We start from the raw sequence: 13,751 nt of genomic DNA on the forward strand, positions 1-13,751 counted from the left end.
ACGCTCTTATTCTCGGCTTTTAAGCGTGCTTATTCCCGAGTCTGCGTATGCATCGTGTACATCGTGTAGGGTAATGAAAGAAAGAGAGAAAGAGAGAGACGGTCAATGCGTGTAGGTGTCAATTTATCAACTCGTTATACCGGCGTTTTTGGCAATTTCCTGCGCGTCGGCGACGAGGGCGTTTTGTCCGTTTCGGTTTCTGCAAAAATATTTCAATATGCATCGTATCAGTAACGCACAATTATAATGATTGTTGGAAGTCATTTCTTTAATTCGTTTCATGTCAGCACAATCGTGGAAACATGTATTGTAGATTGAAAATGTTATCATTCTACAGCTTGTAGAATAAAATTTTGGGTATGTAAATCATTGATGATAAATTCAATATGCGTTATAAAAAGGGAATTTGAGGTATTTATGATGTGTTGTATGTATGTGTAAATAAAATTCAGGGATATTAATATTAAATATACGAAAAAATGTGAAATATTTAAGGATAATAAATTGATAAAAGCATGTATACAAATACTACATATTTCTCATTGTAAAAATACCTATCAAACAAAAGATTTTTAATTTTTGAGACCCCTTAAATTCTTTTGCGAGCGATTTTAATTTTTAATGGTAAATTATTTTCATGAAATTGCATATTTTCTGAATTTATACAAAGAAACGCGTTAAGAATGAGATAGAGTGATTATCAAATATTCACGGATACTAAAATATTCGTTCTTCATCTTGAGGTCAATACGGAACTGTGTCAGCGGTCAGAGGTCATTCTCGTCCTCGCAACGTCCTGGAATACCACTTGGGACTTTTATTCGTTATATAAAAAACCACTACGCGTGCTACTCGAAGTTATTTCCAGAACGACATATATATATCGAGCCTATGATAGGCTTTTCTTTTCTTTATGACAACCTAGTTTCGCGATGGTCGATCTTCTGTCATCAAATCAACTGAGTGTAGTCATAGAGTTTATGTTTTATTACAACGATCGTCATCAATTTTAAATGTAAAAATATTTTCATAGAATTTATATTTCGGACATGAAAATCGAATATTTTTCAGCCAATTTAAAATTATGATAATTTTGTTTTTTACATCGGCCAACGCGTATTGTCGAAAATTATTTATAGACTCGATTAATATTTTTATACGTACTAAGGGAAAATTTTCTCTAAGATACCATTGTTTCTACTAAATTTGAATTAAGAAATTTCAAAAATCATTTTTGACAAGATTTATCTGTTGGTACTTACCCATCAGAAGGCCCAAATTTGTAGGTGACTTTCCAGATTGCGGATCGTCTAGTAAGTCTCCGGTACTGTTTTTCGAGGGCGTCAGAGAAATCGGTCGGCAGGAAACACGAAGTGAATATAGAGAATCGATTTGCGGTTAGGTCTGTTCACTCACGGTAATATCACTATATGGCATTGACTTACATATCGGTCGCATGCTCCACCACCAATTCCGCTACGTCGTCGGTTCGCTCGATTATCTGCTGCACCTCCTCGAAGCTCCGATCGATAAGAGATGCACCGGACCATTCTAGCACCTACACATACACACACACACACACACACACAGAGCCATTTCATACAGTATATATTATTAATGTTAATTATAAATGCAAAAATATGAGAAAAATGTTTCTTTGGGACGTTAATTATTACGATCATTCCCTTTTCTCTCTCATTTTAATTGTTTTTTTTTTTTTAATACAAATTAATACACATAATCAGAGACACTTGATTTTTGGTGTATTATTATAAAAATATCTTACAGTTTTTACAAGAAATGTCGCAACAAATTACATTTTTTATTCGCGATGACAATATTAATAGCTAGAAATTTGATCTTTCTTTTTCTTAATTTTCTTAACTTCCCTAAATTTTAAAATATATTTTATGAAAGATTTTTGTGCATATTAAATTACTTATTAAAATTTGATAATATTTTATACAAAATTATTATACATTTATATTCTTCTATATAAATTTAATATACGCATATAATGATTGAACTAAATATATCATTCACGAGAGACATAAGCTCACATAAGAATGTATTAAAAGATTATAATTTTTGAATCTTTTCTTATCTCGGGATCACGCAAAATGATTAATAAACGAAATGAACGAAAGGGCTCAAAAATTTCCGAAGAATTGTAACCAGCGGCGGTAAAATTAATGTTAAGACGCGTCTCGGCAAGAAAGAGGGAGAGAGAGAGAGAGAGAGAGACTGAATTGCAATCGGTCATAAAGTAACCCGCTTTCGCTTGCGCCTTTAAGTATTTAAATTACTTTAATTACTTGAGCGGATTGCCGTGGGGAGAAACAAAGAGACCGGGTCGTCACGGGCGACAGTAAACTGTTAACTTTCGGGAGGGATTCGTTGTGCTAATCCTTACGGCCCGGGAGATATTAAGATTTAAGGGCCCATCTGATTTAACCAGATAGATGATATTTATTTTCGCGTACGATGGAGGAGCGTGAAAATTGAAATGCAGTGATTAAACAGGTGGATTCGTTTAATTTCTTATCGTCGCAAGCGCGAATTTGATAAACTCGGTTCTCCGATCTTCATTGATATTTAGTACGGATTCAGATTTAAAACTCTTTAACGATATATCTTATTGTAAACTTATACGTATATTTTTCGCTTCGCTATGTTGCAGTCAAGTTTCAATTTGGATTGTGTTCAGTCGCTTAATTAATTAATAATCGTTAATTAATTAACGAGAACAAAGAATTAAATATCCGATTAACGTGTCATAATTATTGCGGCGTGATGTGGAAAATTCACGATGATAAAACGCAAGATTAGAGTTTCTCCTTGTTCTCTCGCACACACACACACACACACAATGAAACATTAATAGCGTTTGCAACAAAATATCGCCATATCGACCGTTATTTAAATTTCAAATAATCGCGAAACTTGCACGTTTGTTTTAATTAGCATATATTGTACGCGAAATCCGAAACTATATTCACCGCCACACCTGCTGTATAAGGGCGGATTCTTTGAAGAACGTTACATGGATTCGCGTTAATTACGGCGCCCGATAGCTTTCAATTAAAGCACGAACAGATTCGAATTCAAATACATTGCTGAATACATATATATCGGTGGAAAAAGGAGCTCGATCGATATAGCACGACTATTTTCCTTTCGTTGAGGTGTAAAAAGCGTAAGAGCGAAAAGTGAATTACATAAATTAACTTTTAAAATAAAAAATTTACTTTTAAAAATTGATTTATTGTACATCGTATTAAAATAGACCCAAACTAGTCAGTTAATATATTTTGAGCTAATTTTATAATTTTTTACTATATTTTCTTCCGTGCTATTTTATTTTTAATAACTCTTTCGTTCTCGCGTATGATGCTGAAAGATATTAAATTCGCATGGCATATGACAAAATAATCGATTAGACATCCTCTTTTTTTTCCTTTTTTCCTCTCTCTCTCTCTCTCTCTCTCTCTCTTTATATAATATATAAAAGTAGGCAGTATGAATATAAGATAATTCATGTACTATATATTTGCTTGTTCGCGACAGCATCCGCATATATTCTTGCGACCAGCGTACTTCAGTACAATCTCGCACATAATTTTTTTTAGCAAACATTTATCCTTACCGTCGTTGCGAAGACAAGACGGCTTATATTCGAAAACGCTCGCAAGGAAATCGAGAAATAAATTTCCCATGTATGTGTATTAACAGACTGAATATAAAGATGTAATAAAAAGAACTTGCGAGAAAAATGAGAACGAGAGCAGGAGATTTGAGAAAAATTTTGTATTGTACGATATTTAACGAAATGCAACAACGGACAAAGTAATATAATAATTACGTAATGCTTAGAGATGCTTCAACGTTCAAGTTTCCCTTTTGAGAAATATCTGCAATGCGAACCTTTCGAAATGGAAATATTTATTCGTGCAGGAGATGGGGAAAAGCATTTTCAACTTTCCAGATGCCCGTCGAATGGTTTTCATTGCGTGCAAATCATTCCTCCTTTGTATTTCCGGATGCGAAAACGGATTTATAGGGAAGAGAAGAACGATTCCGGTGGCACGTAGTAATACAGAATTTGATCAATTTTTTATGTTTGATAAAAGCCAACCCGAATTTATAATTTCTAGTCATTTTAGAATCACCGTATTTTTTTGCAGCTGATCAATACATACTATTTATTTACGTCTTCGCGATTTCATACATTTCTTAAGTAAGTCAGAATCTACAAATATTTTTAATTTGTCTGAATCTTTTCTTTTCAGTTAAATTATTTTCCTTGGTATCATATATATATATATATATATATATATATATATATATATATATATATATATATATATATATACAGAGTGTCCGAAAATTCGCGCAACACCCTTTAAGGAAAGGTGGAGGGTGTTATTTTGAACAGAAAAGTCCTGTATCATTTTTTTCTATAATGCTTAATAAAAGAGTTATTATTGAGTGAAGTCTGGCCTATCATCGCCGATCTTTAGCTGGACGCACGATCGGTGAGCCGCGCGCCTGGTAGTGTGCGTGAGCGCTCAGATGTTTATGACAGCAGAAGTAATAATATTTAATCGTAATAAAATAAAATTATAAAAATATATAAAATAAAATTAATAAATAATATAATAATATAATATAATAATATTTACATAATAATAATATAATAATAGAATAATATTTACATAATATATATAATATGTAGGATACGCGTAGCGTATAAATCTATTAATAAAAAAAATTAAAGATTATATTTTATTATAATATTTGTTTTTTAATAAGATTATTTTTTTTATTTAAATTTATGTTTAACGATTTAATTTGAATTAATATTAGAATATTATTAGGGTATGATTTTTTTTTCATATTATTTATTAATTTTGAGAATATGAGTATTAGGGTTAATGTTTTTAGTAATTCAATGTAGAAGAGAGGATTTATATAAAAATAGACAGTCAATTTTATTTTATTACGATTAAATATTATTACTTCACAATCAGTTATTAAATTTGATTGATAATTTGACTTTCAGTCAAATTATTTAAATTATATGATACATAAATGTTTTATTAATTTATTTTAACATAAATTACTTATATAAATCCTATAGTATTTATTAATTTTATTTTATATATTTTTATAATTTTATTTAATTTTATTTTATTATGATTAAATATTATTACTTCACAATCAATTATTAAATTTGATTGATAATTTGACTTTCAGTCAAATTATTCATTTATCAAATTTTGCAATTTATTGAAACCATGCATGACCATCTGTCATGTCATAAACGAACATAAAATTATGCTCATGTACTCCGGCGACAATAATTAGCCGGCAACGGAAGGAATTTTTTTCCTTCATCGACCTCTTATGGGGGTCGAAGCTATATGCTCTGGCTAGATATAGCCAGAATGAATATGGCCAGGATCAAAGGTAAGTCCGACTGGACTAACGGAAACAATCTACGGTGCATTATATTAGGGCATTCTATTAGGACACGCGAATAAGACATGCGAATAGGGCACGCATCTATTATAAAATACATGTTATATTATAAAATTAGTTATATGTAATATAATAATATGTATTACCTGTTTTTTCAAAATCAATTAAATCAAAATTATACATATATAATATTTGAATTGTCAAATACGCAGCCATGACATATCTTTATTAATAAGAAGTAATTTACAACGTAATATTGAAATAATCAATCAATATCGACGAAAAGAAGCAACAATACTTGCGAGTATCGATTTAACATGTCCTTTTTAAGAATTGTTGGAGATTAACTTGTATTTTTGTTCATATTTATGCGTCAATATTGATGCGTTGGTGTCACGTGAATGTATCGTGACGTAAATATTCGTTCAGAATCACAAAATGAAAAAGGAAGAGGGAATGATGATGCTTCATTTATCGTTTTTATTTATTGTAAATTAAATTGATATTAAAAAAAATTGTTTCAACTCTTGGCAACAAAGCCTCTTTGTATTATTATTGTAAAATACATGAATGTACTTATGGAAGCATTTTCAGTATAGCGTAATAAAATAGCATTTTATTTTCCGATAAAATTTGTCTCACTTAACACAGTAAAATTCATTTTGTCGAGTTTACTTTATCATAATTAAATTAAAACAGAAAGAATTTTATTTTCATAAAATAAACTCAAATTATTTGATTTATAACAAAGTTACGATTAATGAAATATTGAATCAGAGAACGAATGCGCATGATTTTAAAATTATATTATCTCACTTTATTTTCAACCACTTTAAGTTATTTTAATTCTATTAACATTCAAATCTCTTTTCCAATCTCAATCTTCCAACATCAACTTTCAACTCGTGAAAGTTGACGTCTCCAATCCAAGTTATTGTTTAAACTTGATTTCTCGATTTGTATTTTTGAATAATTTGCAGGATTTTAGTTTGCAGAATTGAATATGAAAAAATTCTATTTTATTTTGAATAAAAAATGAATACTTTTTTTAAGTGTATTTTCCTATATTTCTATTAATATATGTATTTTAAAAATATATTTTTCATTCATTCTTAAGAAATTGAACAATGCAAAAATCTTGTACAAAATTTCTACAAAATCTATTCAATTGCAGAAATCGTATTTTTAATTTATCTTCACATTGTTTGGCGTCAGGAGAGTTTAATTTATCTGCGAAACGTGCACATATCACGCACGATCTAACTTTGAAAGTATTGGCCGGTAATAAAAGTTTCTTATACAGGTTTATTGAATCACGTCGACGATTAATCAGCGTACTGTGTCCTCGTGAACGTTAAATTTCATTTCCCACGTAAGCCATGTGACGACAACGCTCACCTGACGTCAGGGACAAACATTGTCAGAACGTAGAGGATCTGCTAAAAAGTGGATTTGCCTTTCGATTGACTCGACGTCAAGCTTTATTGTTATTAATTACCGCGTGGGCGATCACCCACGCGCGGTTTATTAACCGCGGGTGTATGTACGCGGTGCGCCACAATAATTCGCTGACCGATAAATAATCACACTGACGATATGGCATAGGACAAGGTATTACGGTATCATTATGACAGGATAAAGCACGATATATGAATTATGATAGAAAAAATTTTAGATCTTAATTTTATTATAATTCTCGAAAACAATATTCTGGAAAAAAATTAATATAATGAATATTTAAATTTATTGCAAAAAATCTTATTTTCTTGATTCACTGTATTCTTATTACAAATTTATTCTATATAAATATTCCTTCTTAGTTTCAACTTTTACAGGTTTTTTAAATCTCTAAATCGATACTTTTATCGCAAACATTTGATGAAAGATCAGCATTCGTTTTAAATTCGACGTGTGAAATGTAAAACCGTTTACGACCTTTTTACTGTCGCGATAAAATGAAAAAAAGAAAAGGAAGATCAATATTTAATTACGTTCTCGTCCTTGTTTCCAGGTCCGATTTAGTAAGAACTTGTTCTCGCAGGAGTTCTAATTACTCCGCCCCTCTGAGAAAAATGCTCTTTTTATCTTCATTTCTCTCTGTTTTTTCCTTTTTTTTTTGTTACTCATTATTTAAGTATAGAATAATATCTAAGGCAGCATAAAATATTCCTCTATCGAACCATAAAATTAATAAGAAACATATGTTTGTATCTATATTTATATTATGTGCATTATACTGTAAATCAATTCTGAATTAATAGAACAGTTCAATAAAATTATTATTTCTTATTATCTTTATTAATATTAGTTCTTTTATAGTAATATAAAAATGTAAAAACAATTTCTATTTACTTATATGTGTGTTATCTAAAAATAAAAAAAAAACGTAGTTTAATGCTCAAATCAATATTTGCATCTTTTAATATCAATTTTCTCTTTAATTAAAAGGAACAATAAATTCGTAATTAGATCAATAAATTAGCATTCAATTATACCATGTATTCGAATTTGATTTCTTGTAGTAGGGTGCACTAAATTAAGGAAAGTCAATTCTAACGGAGATCTAATCTAAAGTTGGACAGTAATGAATAGATGGATCGAAATAGATGTTGAGTTTGTTGCCCATTTCGATTTTACAAACAACGGTACGTAAGCGGATTAAACAAAGCTCCATTCGCACGGAAACGTCGCGGTGTGAATTTTCGTTACGCGCAACAAGTATGTCACGCCTGTCAGGATGTTTGCCATTTCCCGTTTTCATGTTTCGCGAAATTCAGAGCACTCCATTCTCTCTTAATCCCGACTCGATATTCAGTCATCGAGGAGAAAAACGAGGAAAAGCTGGAAGGGGAGGAGGAGGAGGCAAACACGCTTCCTTTATATCTTAAGAGGGATAATGCGCGCGTAACGAGAATGCCGGCTATTGTGCGATGTCTGCACGTTCCTCATTAGACATTGCTGCTGAGCCGAGAGAAGAAAGCTCGCCGATGATAAGCGATCATCGTCGGAACCTCTTTATGGAAATGTAATGACGGCAAATAGGAGCGAGAGAGCGTCTCTCTTCGTCTTGTCGATCGATCGAAACTGGCGCGCATCTATCTATACCGTGACCCTTTGTGCGCGATGACACTCGAGGAAAAAGATAGAGAATTCAAGGGATTGTACTTTCCGCCTTTTTATGCAGATTGACGTTTGAATGACGTCTGAGTATCATGCTGTTGCAAAACCATTTAAACATAAGTCGAAAAATATAGGTCTTGCTTCGATTTTGCATTACGTAAATATGACGTGTAAAAACATTAAATAGATATTCTTTTTCTTCACACATTATATTTATTTTACGCTTAATAAGCAGCTAATTTTAATTTATTTGTCCTAAAGTTTGCGTTTTGCATCGCGATAGATATGAATACGTTAATAATCCAGATCGTAAATATGGATACTTTTATAATAAAACTGGTTGCCCCACAATTAATGCATAATGAGCTTGTGCAGTTGCATGCAGCTTGTATGACGTTAAATAAAATTGATCAATTTTAATTTTAATATGACTATGCAAGCGAACAGAATGGCTCTTTTCGCTTGACTGTCAGTATACTTCAACTTTAAATTTAATTAGAATCGATGCGTCACAAACTGTCGATATTTACGCGCCTTTATCGTTTATAACAATGTTGGACAGGTAGAACGATGAATGTATGACAGGAAAATATTTTCGTCGCCATACTATATTTGCTTTCCAGGTATATTGAATATTTATGTTATGTTATTTGAGTGTTATTCTGTATACGATTGGCTGAAACAGTAGAGAGTTTTCTCTCATTTCATAAATGCATATATAAAAATAAAGAACTGACAAAATGGTTAAATTTTAGAAACATTGAAAGCCATACGTACAAAATTATCGCACTTTAAAAATGCAAAACCTATCGCGTGAATCTAAATAGAATGGCAGTAACGTCAATAATTTATCATAATTTTGTATGTTCTCGAACAAATATTTGATCGATTGAAATAAGGAGTTTAATTTTTTATATAAAAGTAATAAAAATGGATTATATTTATGTGTACATCTAATTAATATATTCAAATTTCTCACTACACGTTTTTTTTATAAAAATAGCATGTAATATAATAATATAAACTTTAAGCGTTTAAATATTAAACATGCTATTCCAAAATATTTAGTGCATTAAAAATATATATTGGACAATAAACAGATGATAACAAATAACTTGTTTAAATCTGAGAGAGACAATAGGGAATCGAGTCGTAATACGGTTGGAAAATTTGGTTTAAATTTAACATATATATCGCATGTCTTAAACGGCTCACACAAATATGAATGTTAATTTAACATAATATTAAATACTATAAAATAAATGCAAACTTTATAGTAATTTAAGATAAATTTTCTCACTCACGCTCTTGTTTTAGAATGAAGTTAACATTTTTCCTGTAAATTTTAATAGATAAATCCTGTCACTAATAATACGAAACATATTTATTGTATAAAATTAAAAATATGAACACACATTGTGTTATTTCTATGCTTTTTTTCCATTGTTTTAGTAATTTAACATTTGACTTCAATTAATACAACAGCAATATGTTAAATTAACACATAAATCTCTTAAATATTCAATACAAAAATTTGAACTGCCATATTTTTTAACAACAAACAAATTTTCCAACTGTGTAAGCAACTTTTTCAGGATTATTCTTTGAATGTAGATGTTAATACATGTATATGATAATTATATTACAACATTCTATGTAGAATGAAACATCAACATGTGCCTTGCACGTACCTTGTCGCCTTGTTGCAAGCCGGCCTTTTCGGCAGGGCCACCTGGTACGGTCCACACGATGCACGCGAAGCTGCGCCCATCCGATCCGGTCTTGCCACCCACCACTCTCATGCCAAATCCGCGCGCTGCAACAAAAGGATATAACGTGGGCTGAGAATGCGTAGGTAGTGTCATGCACCACCGTTCATAATTCCTGCGAATGTCTCGTCTCCGTGGGTAGGATTTACGTCACCGAGTCGAGAACGCATGGCTGCGCGCATCGCACGCACCGACCTCTTCTCCAAGAGGACATATTCACGTTTTGCAGGGCGATGTTTAATCCGGACTCACTGTTTACCCCAATATCCCCTTCCCCTTCCCTCTCCTCTCCTTATACAGGCAATTTATGCAATACATATTCCGCAACACTAGGTCTAGGAAAATAATTAACACCCACGCTCGCTTCCTGTAAACGTGAGCGAAAATTGCGCCGATTGTTAAGGTAACAATGTTATATTATTGTTAGTGAGCTCTGAACGCGCGCCCAATTAAATTTATAATTCAATTAATTATAAGTTAATTCTCATCTCCAATTGTCGAGACGTTTTTTTTTCTTTCTTTTTCTTTTTTTTTTTTAATAAAAAATAAGAATTTGGCAAACAGTAAGTTTAAAAAAAAAACCCGGATTTAAATACAAAAGTTATAATATTGCTTAATAATTATAATAATTATAAGTAGTTCCTTATTCTAATTTTTATGATGATATCGCATGCATGCGCACGCGCATATACAAAGATATCAGCGGAAATTGTTCTTAAAGTTTGCATATCAATTATTATAGCTCGGTTTAAGATATTGCATAAAGTATTACTCTAGTGAAAATGCATCATCATTTTCTCATACCAATTTTAAGGATTAAAAAATTTCAGTGAAAAAAGTTGAGAGAATCTTTAATCATTTTATATTGCTGAAAATTGACACATTTACTTTCCACTTAGCCTGACAAAAGGAATCCACAGTGTCGTGTCTCAATCGCATCTTGCGATTAAGCGCACTTTCACGGAAACAATAATCCGACATGATTAAGCCAATTTCGAGCCCTAAGGATTTTGTAACATCTGGATAAACCTTCGCGCGAATTCGACAGACACCCGCCTTATTGCCGGTTACCGTAGATCCTATGTCCATTAGGACGAGAACTCATGTAATGTTCCCGTAAAAGCTCTGGGGATTATAGACAATGAGGGGAGATCCGTTTCACTTTTCCGATCTATACATCGTACGGATTTTGTTTTATGGAATTTACATTGGATTTCCATCGGATTTGTGCTGTCCAATGGGATTAAAATGCTTAAAGAATTGATTATTTCTATTTCTTTGAGTGTTACTTTTCGAAAAAAAACAGAAGAATTAGCAGATCTTCCGAAAATAAATGATTAAGGAGAGATTAATTATTTAATATATTATATTATTATTATTATAATTATTATTGTTATTATTATTATTGTTTTTATTATTATTGTTATTATTATTATTGTTATTATTGTTATTGTTATTATTGTTGTTGTTGTTATTATTGTTGTTATTATTATTATTTATTATTTCATTGTTATTATCATTATTCCATTCCATTCCATTGCTATTATTGTTATTCCATTGCTCATTATTGTTATTATTCCATTCATTATTCCATTATTCCATTATTATTATTGTCATTATTCCATTTATTATTATTATTATTATTATTGCATTATTATTATTCCATTGTTATTCCATTATTTCATTGTTATTCCATTATTATTGTTATTGTTATTGTTGTTATTATTATTGTTATTATTATTATCGTTATTATTTATATTAATTATATTATATTATATTATATTATTGTTTTGTTATTATTATTTATATTATCTAAAGCCTAATATAATTAAAATACCTAATATAATTAATATAATTAAAATACTGTACAATATTGTAAATAGAAATATAAAATTCATTCAGCTCGAGAATATTGCAAACATATTTACGAACTAGTTTTCCATTCCTGACAGAAACCAAGTTTATCGGGGTTAATGGAAATTAATAATGCCGGAAATTTTTGCGGAAAAAGATTGCGCGATCATCGTTTTCTTGTTCACCGAACAATGATCGCGTTTACGCCGGGAAAAGCGCATAGAATAGGTTGAAAAAGTTCACTCTTCTCGCGCTATTTGTGCGGATGGAGCAACGTAACTCGCTTTCAAAGTTTTAACGAGCATAAATAAAGTGACGCGGCATGATGAGCATGTAGGACGAGAAAAATGGAAGAGATATTAGTGATGAAAACGGAGAGATTTGTTAATAATTGCACGTAACATTCGTAATTTGGCTGTTCCCTGCGCTACGGGCAAGAAAAAAGAGATTGCCAAGTCGATTTTTTCCAGCTTCACCCGCACACTACTCCACTTGTTTCTCACGTTCGTAAAAACAAGTTTATATCATTCGTTATTTACGATTTTTCCATAAAAATTTTCTATAAAACTAAGGATACAATCGTGCATGAACAATTTAAGAAAAAAAAAATTATCAGAAATATGAGTTATATTAAGCATTGTTCAATTGGAGAAGTTATTTATATAAGATATATTTTATCTAATATATATATATATATATATATATATATATATATATATATATATATATATATATACTCGGATTTTCCAGGTCAGGTCAATAAAATTTCTTTCAAGGGTCTTATAGAAAATTGAATTTGAAACAAAAAAGTTTCTATAAACATAGATTCAGAAACGCTTCATTAAAAAGTAATAATTAATAAACTTCAAAAAGTCAATATTGCGTAGATGCTAAAATTGCATAAATGAACAGGAATATCATTTTGAACATATTTGATAATTTGGTTAAAAATTATTTTTCTTTTACTTTTAATAAAATTGTTGTCCTTCTGGAGGGCCCTATTAATGCAATCTTGGAATTATCCTTTGTTTTAAGTAAATTTTTTAACGAAGTATTTCTGGACATGTATGTTTATAGGAAATTTTTTTAAATAAAAAATGTAACTTCAAAAAATTTAAATTAATTTTTAAAATTATTAGTATTTATTATCTTTTAATATTTATTTAAGAATCTATTTGATTTATTGGTTATCAAGAGAATTGAAGTGGGATTAAATTATTATCGAAAGTGACTAAAATGCTGTTCCAATTTAGAATAATAATTTAGTGGCTAAAATCCTTAAATGCTGTTCTAATTTAGAATAATAATTTAAAACTTCTAAACATTTACTTTCGATGTTTGATAGAAAGATACGGAAAGAATCAATATAACTAGCTTAATCCATTCATCCCACGCTTCTCATTTCTCAGTACTGCGGGAAAACATTTTTTCCCTTCTGAGAAACGATCTCTTCACATACTCATCTTCTTTTAGGTCGTGTTACGGAACAACGTAGGCATGGGACGCTGAAGCATCTTATTGTGATGA

General features: G+C 30.6%; 1 protein-coding gene across 1 annotated transcript in view; it reads right to left on the reverse strand.

Annotated features, from left to right (window-relative positions):
* LOC126856246 (regulating synaptic membrane exocytosis protein 1) overlaps positions 1-13,751 on the reverse strand; it is a 161,459-nt gene that overhangs the window by 29,205 nt on the left and 118,503 nt on the right. The window contains exons 12-15 of the mRNA XM_050604587.1: positions 10,293-10,417; positions 1,446-1,558; positions 1,263-1,327; positions 141-199 (exon numbers count right to left, since the gene is read on the reverse strand). Coding sequence (XP_050460544.1) covers positions 141-199; positions 1,263-1,327; positions 1,446-1,558; positions 10,293-10,417 — 362 coding nt within the window. The remainder of the gene's footprint in view (positions 1-140; positions 200-1,262; positions 1,328-1,445; positions 1,559-10,292; positions 10,418-13,751) is intronic.

The sequence above is a fragment of the Cataglyphis hispanica genome, chromosome 18 (assembly GCF_021464435.1).
Source record: "Cataglyphis hispanica isolate Lineage 1 chromosome 18, ULB_Chis1_1.0, whole genome shotgun sequence".
In the NCBI taxonomy this organism is placed as follows: domain Eukaryota; kingdom Metazoa; phylum Arthropoda; class Insecta; order Hymenoptera; family Formicidae; genus Cataglyphis; species Cataglyphis hispanica.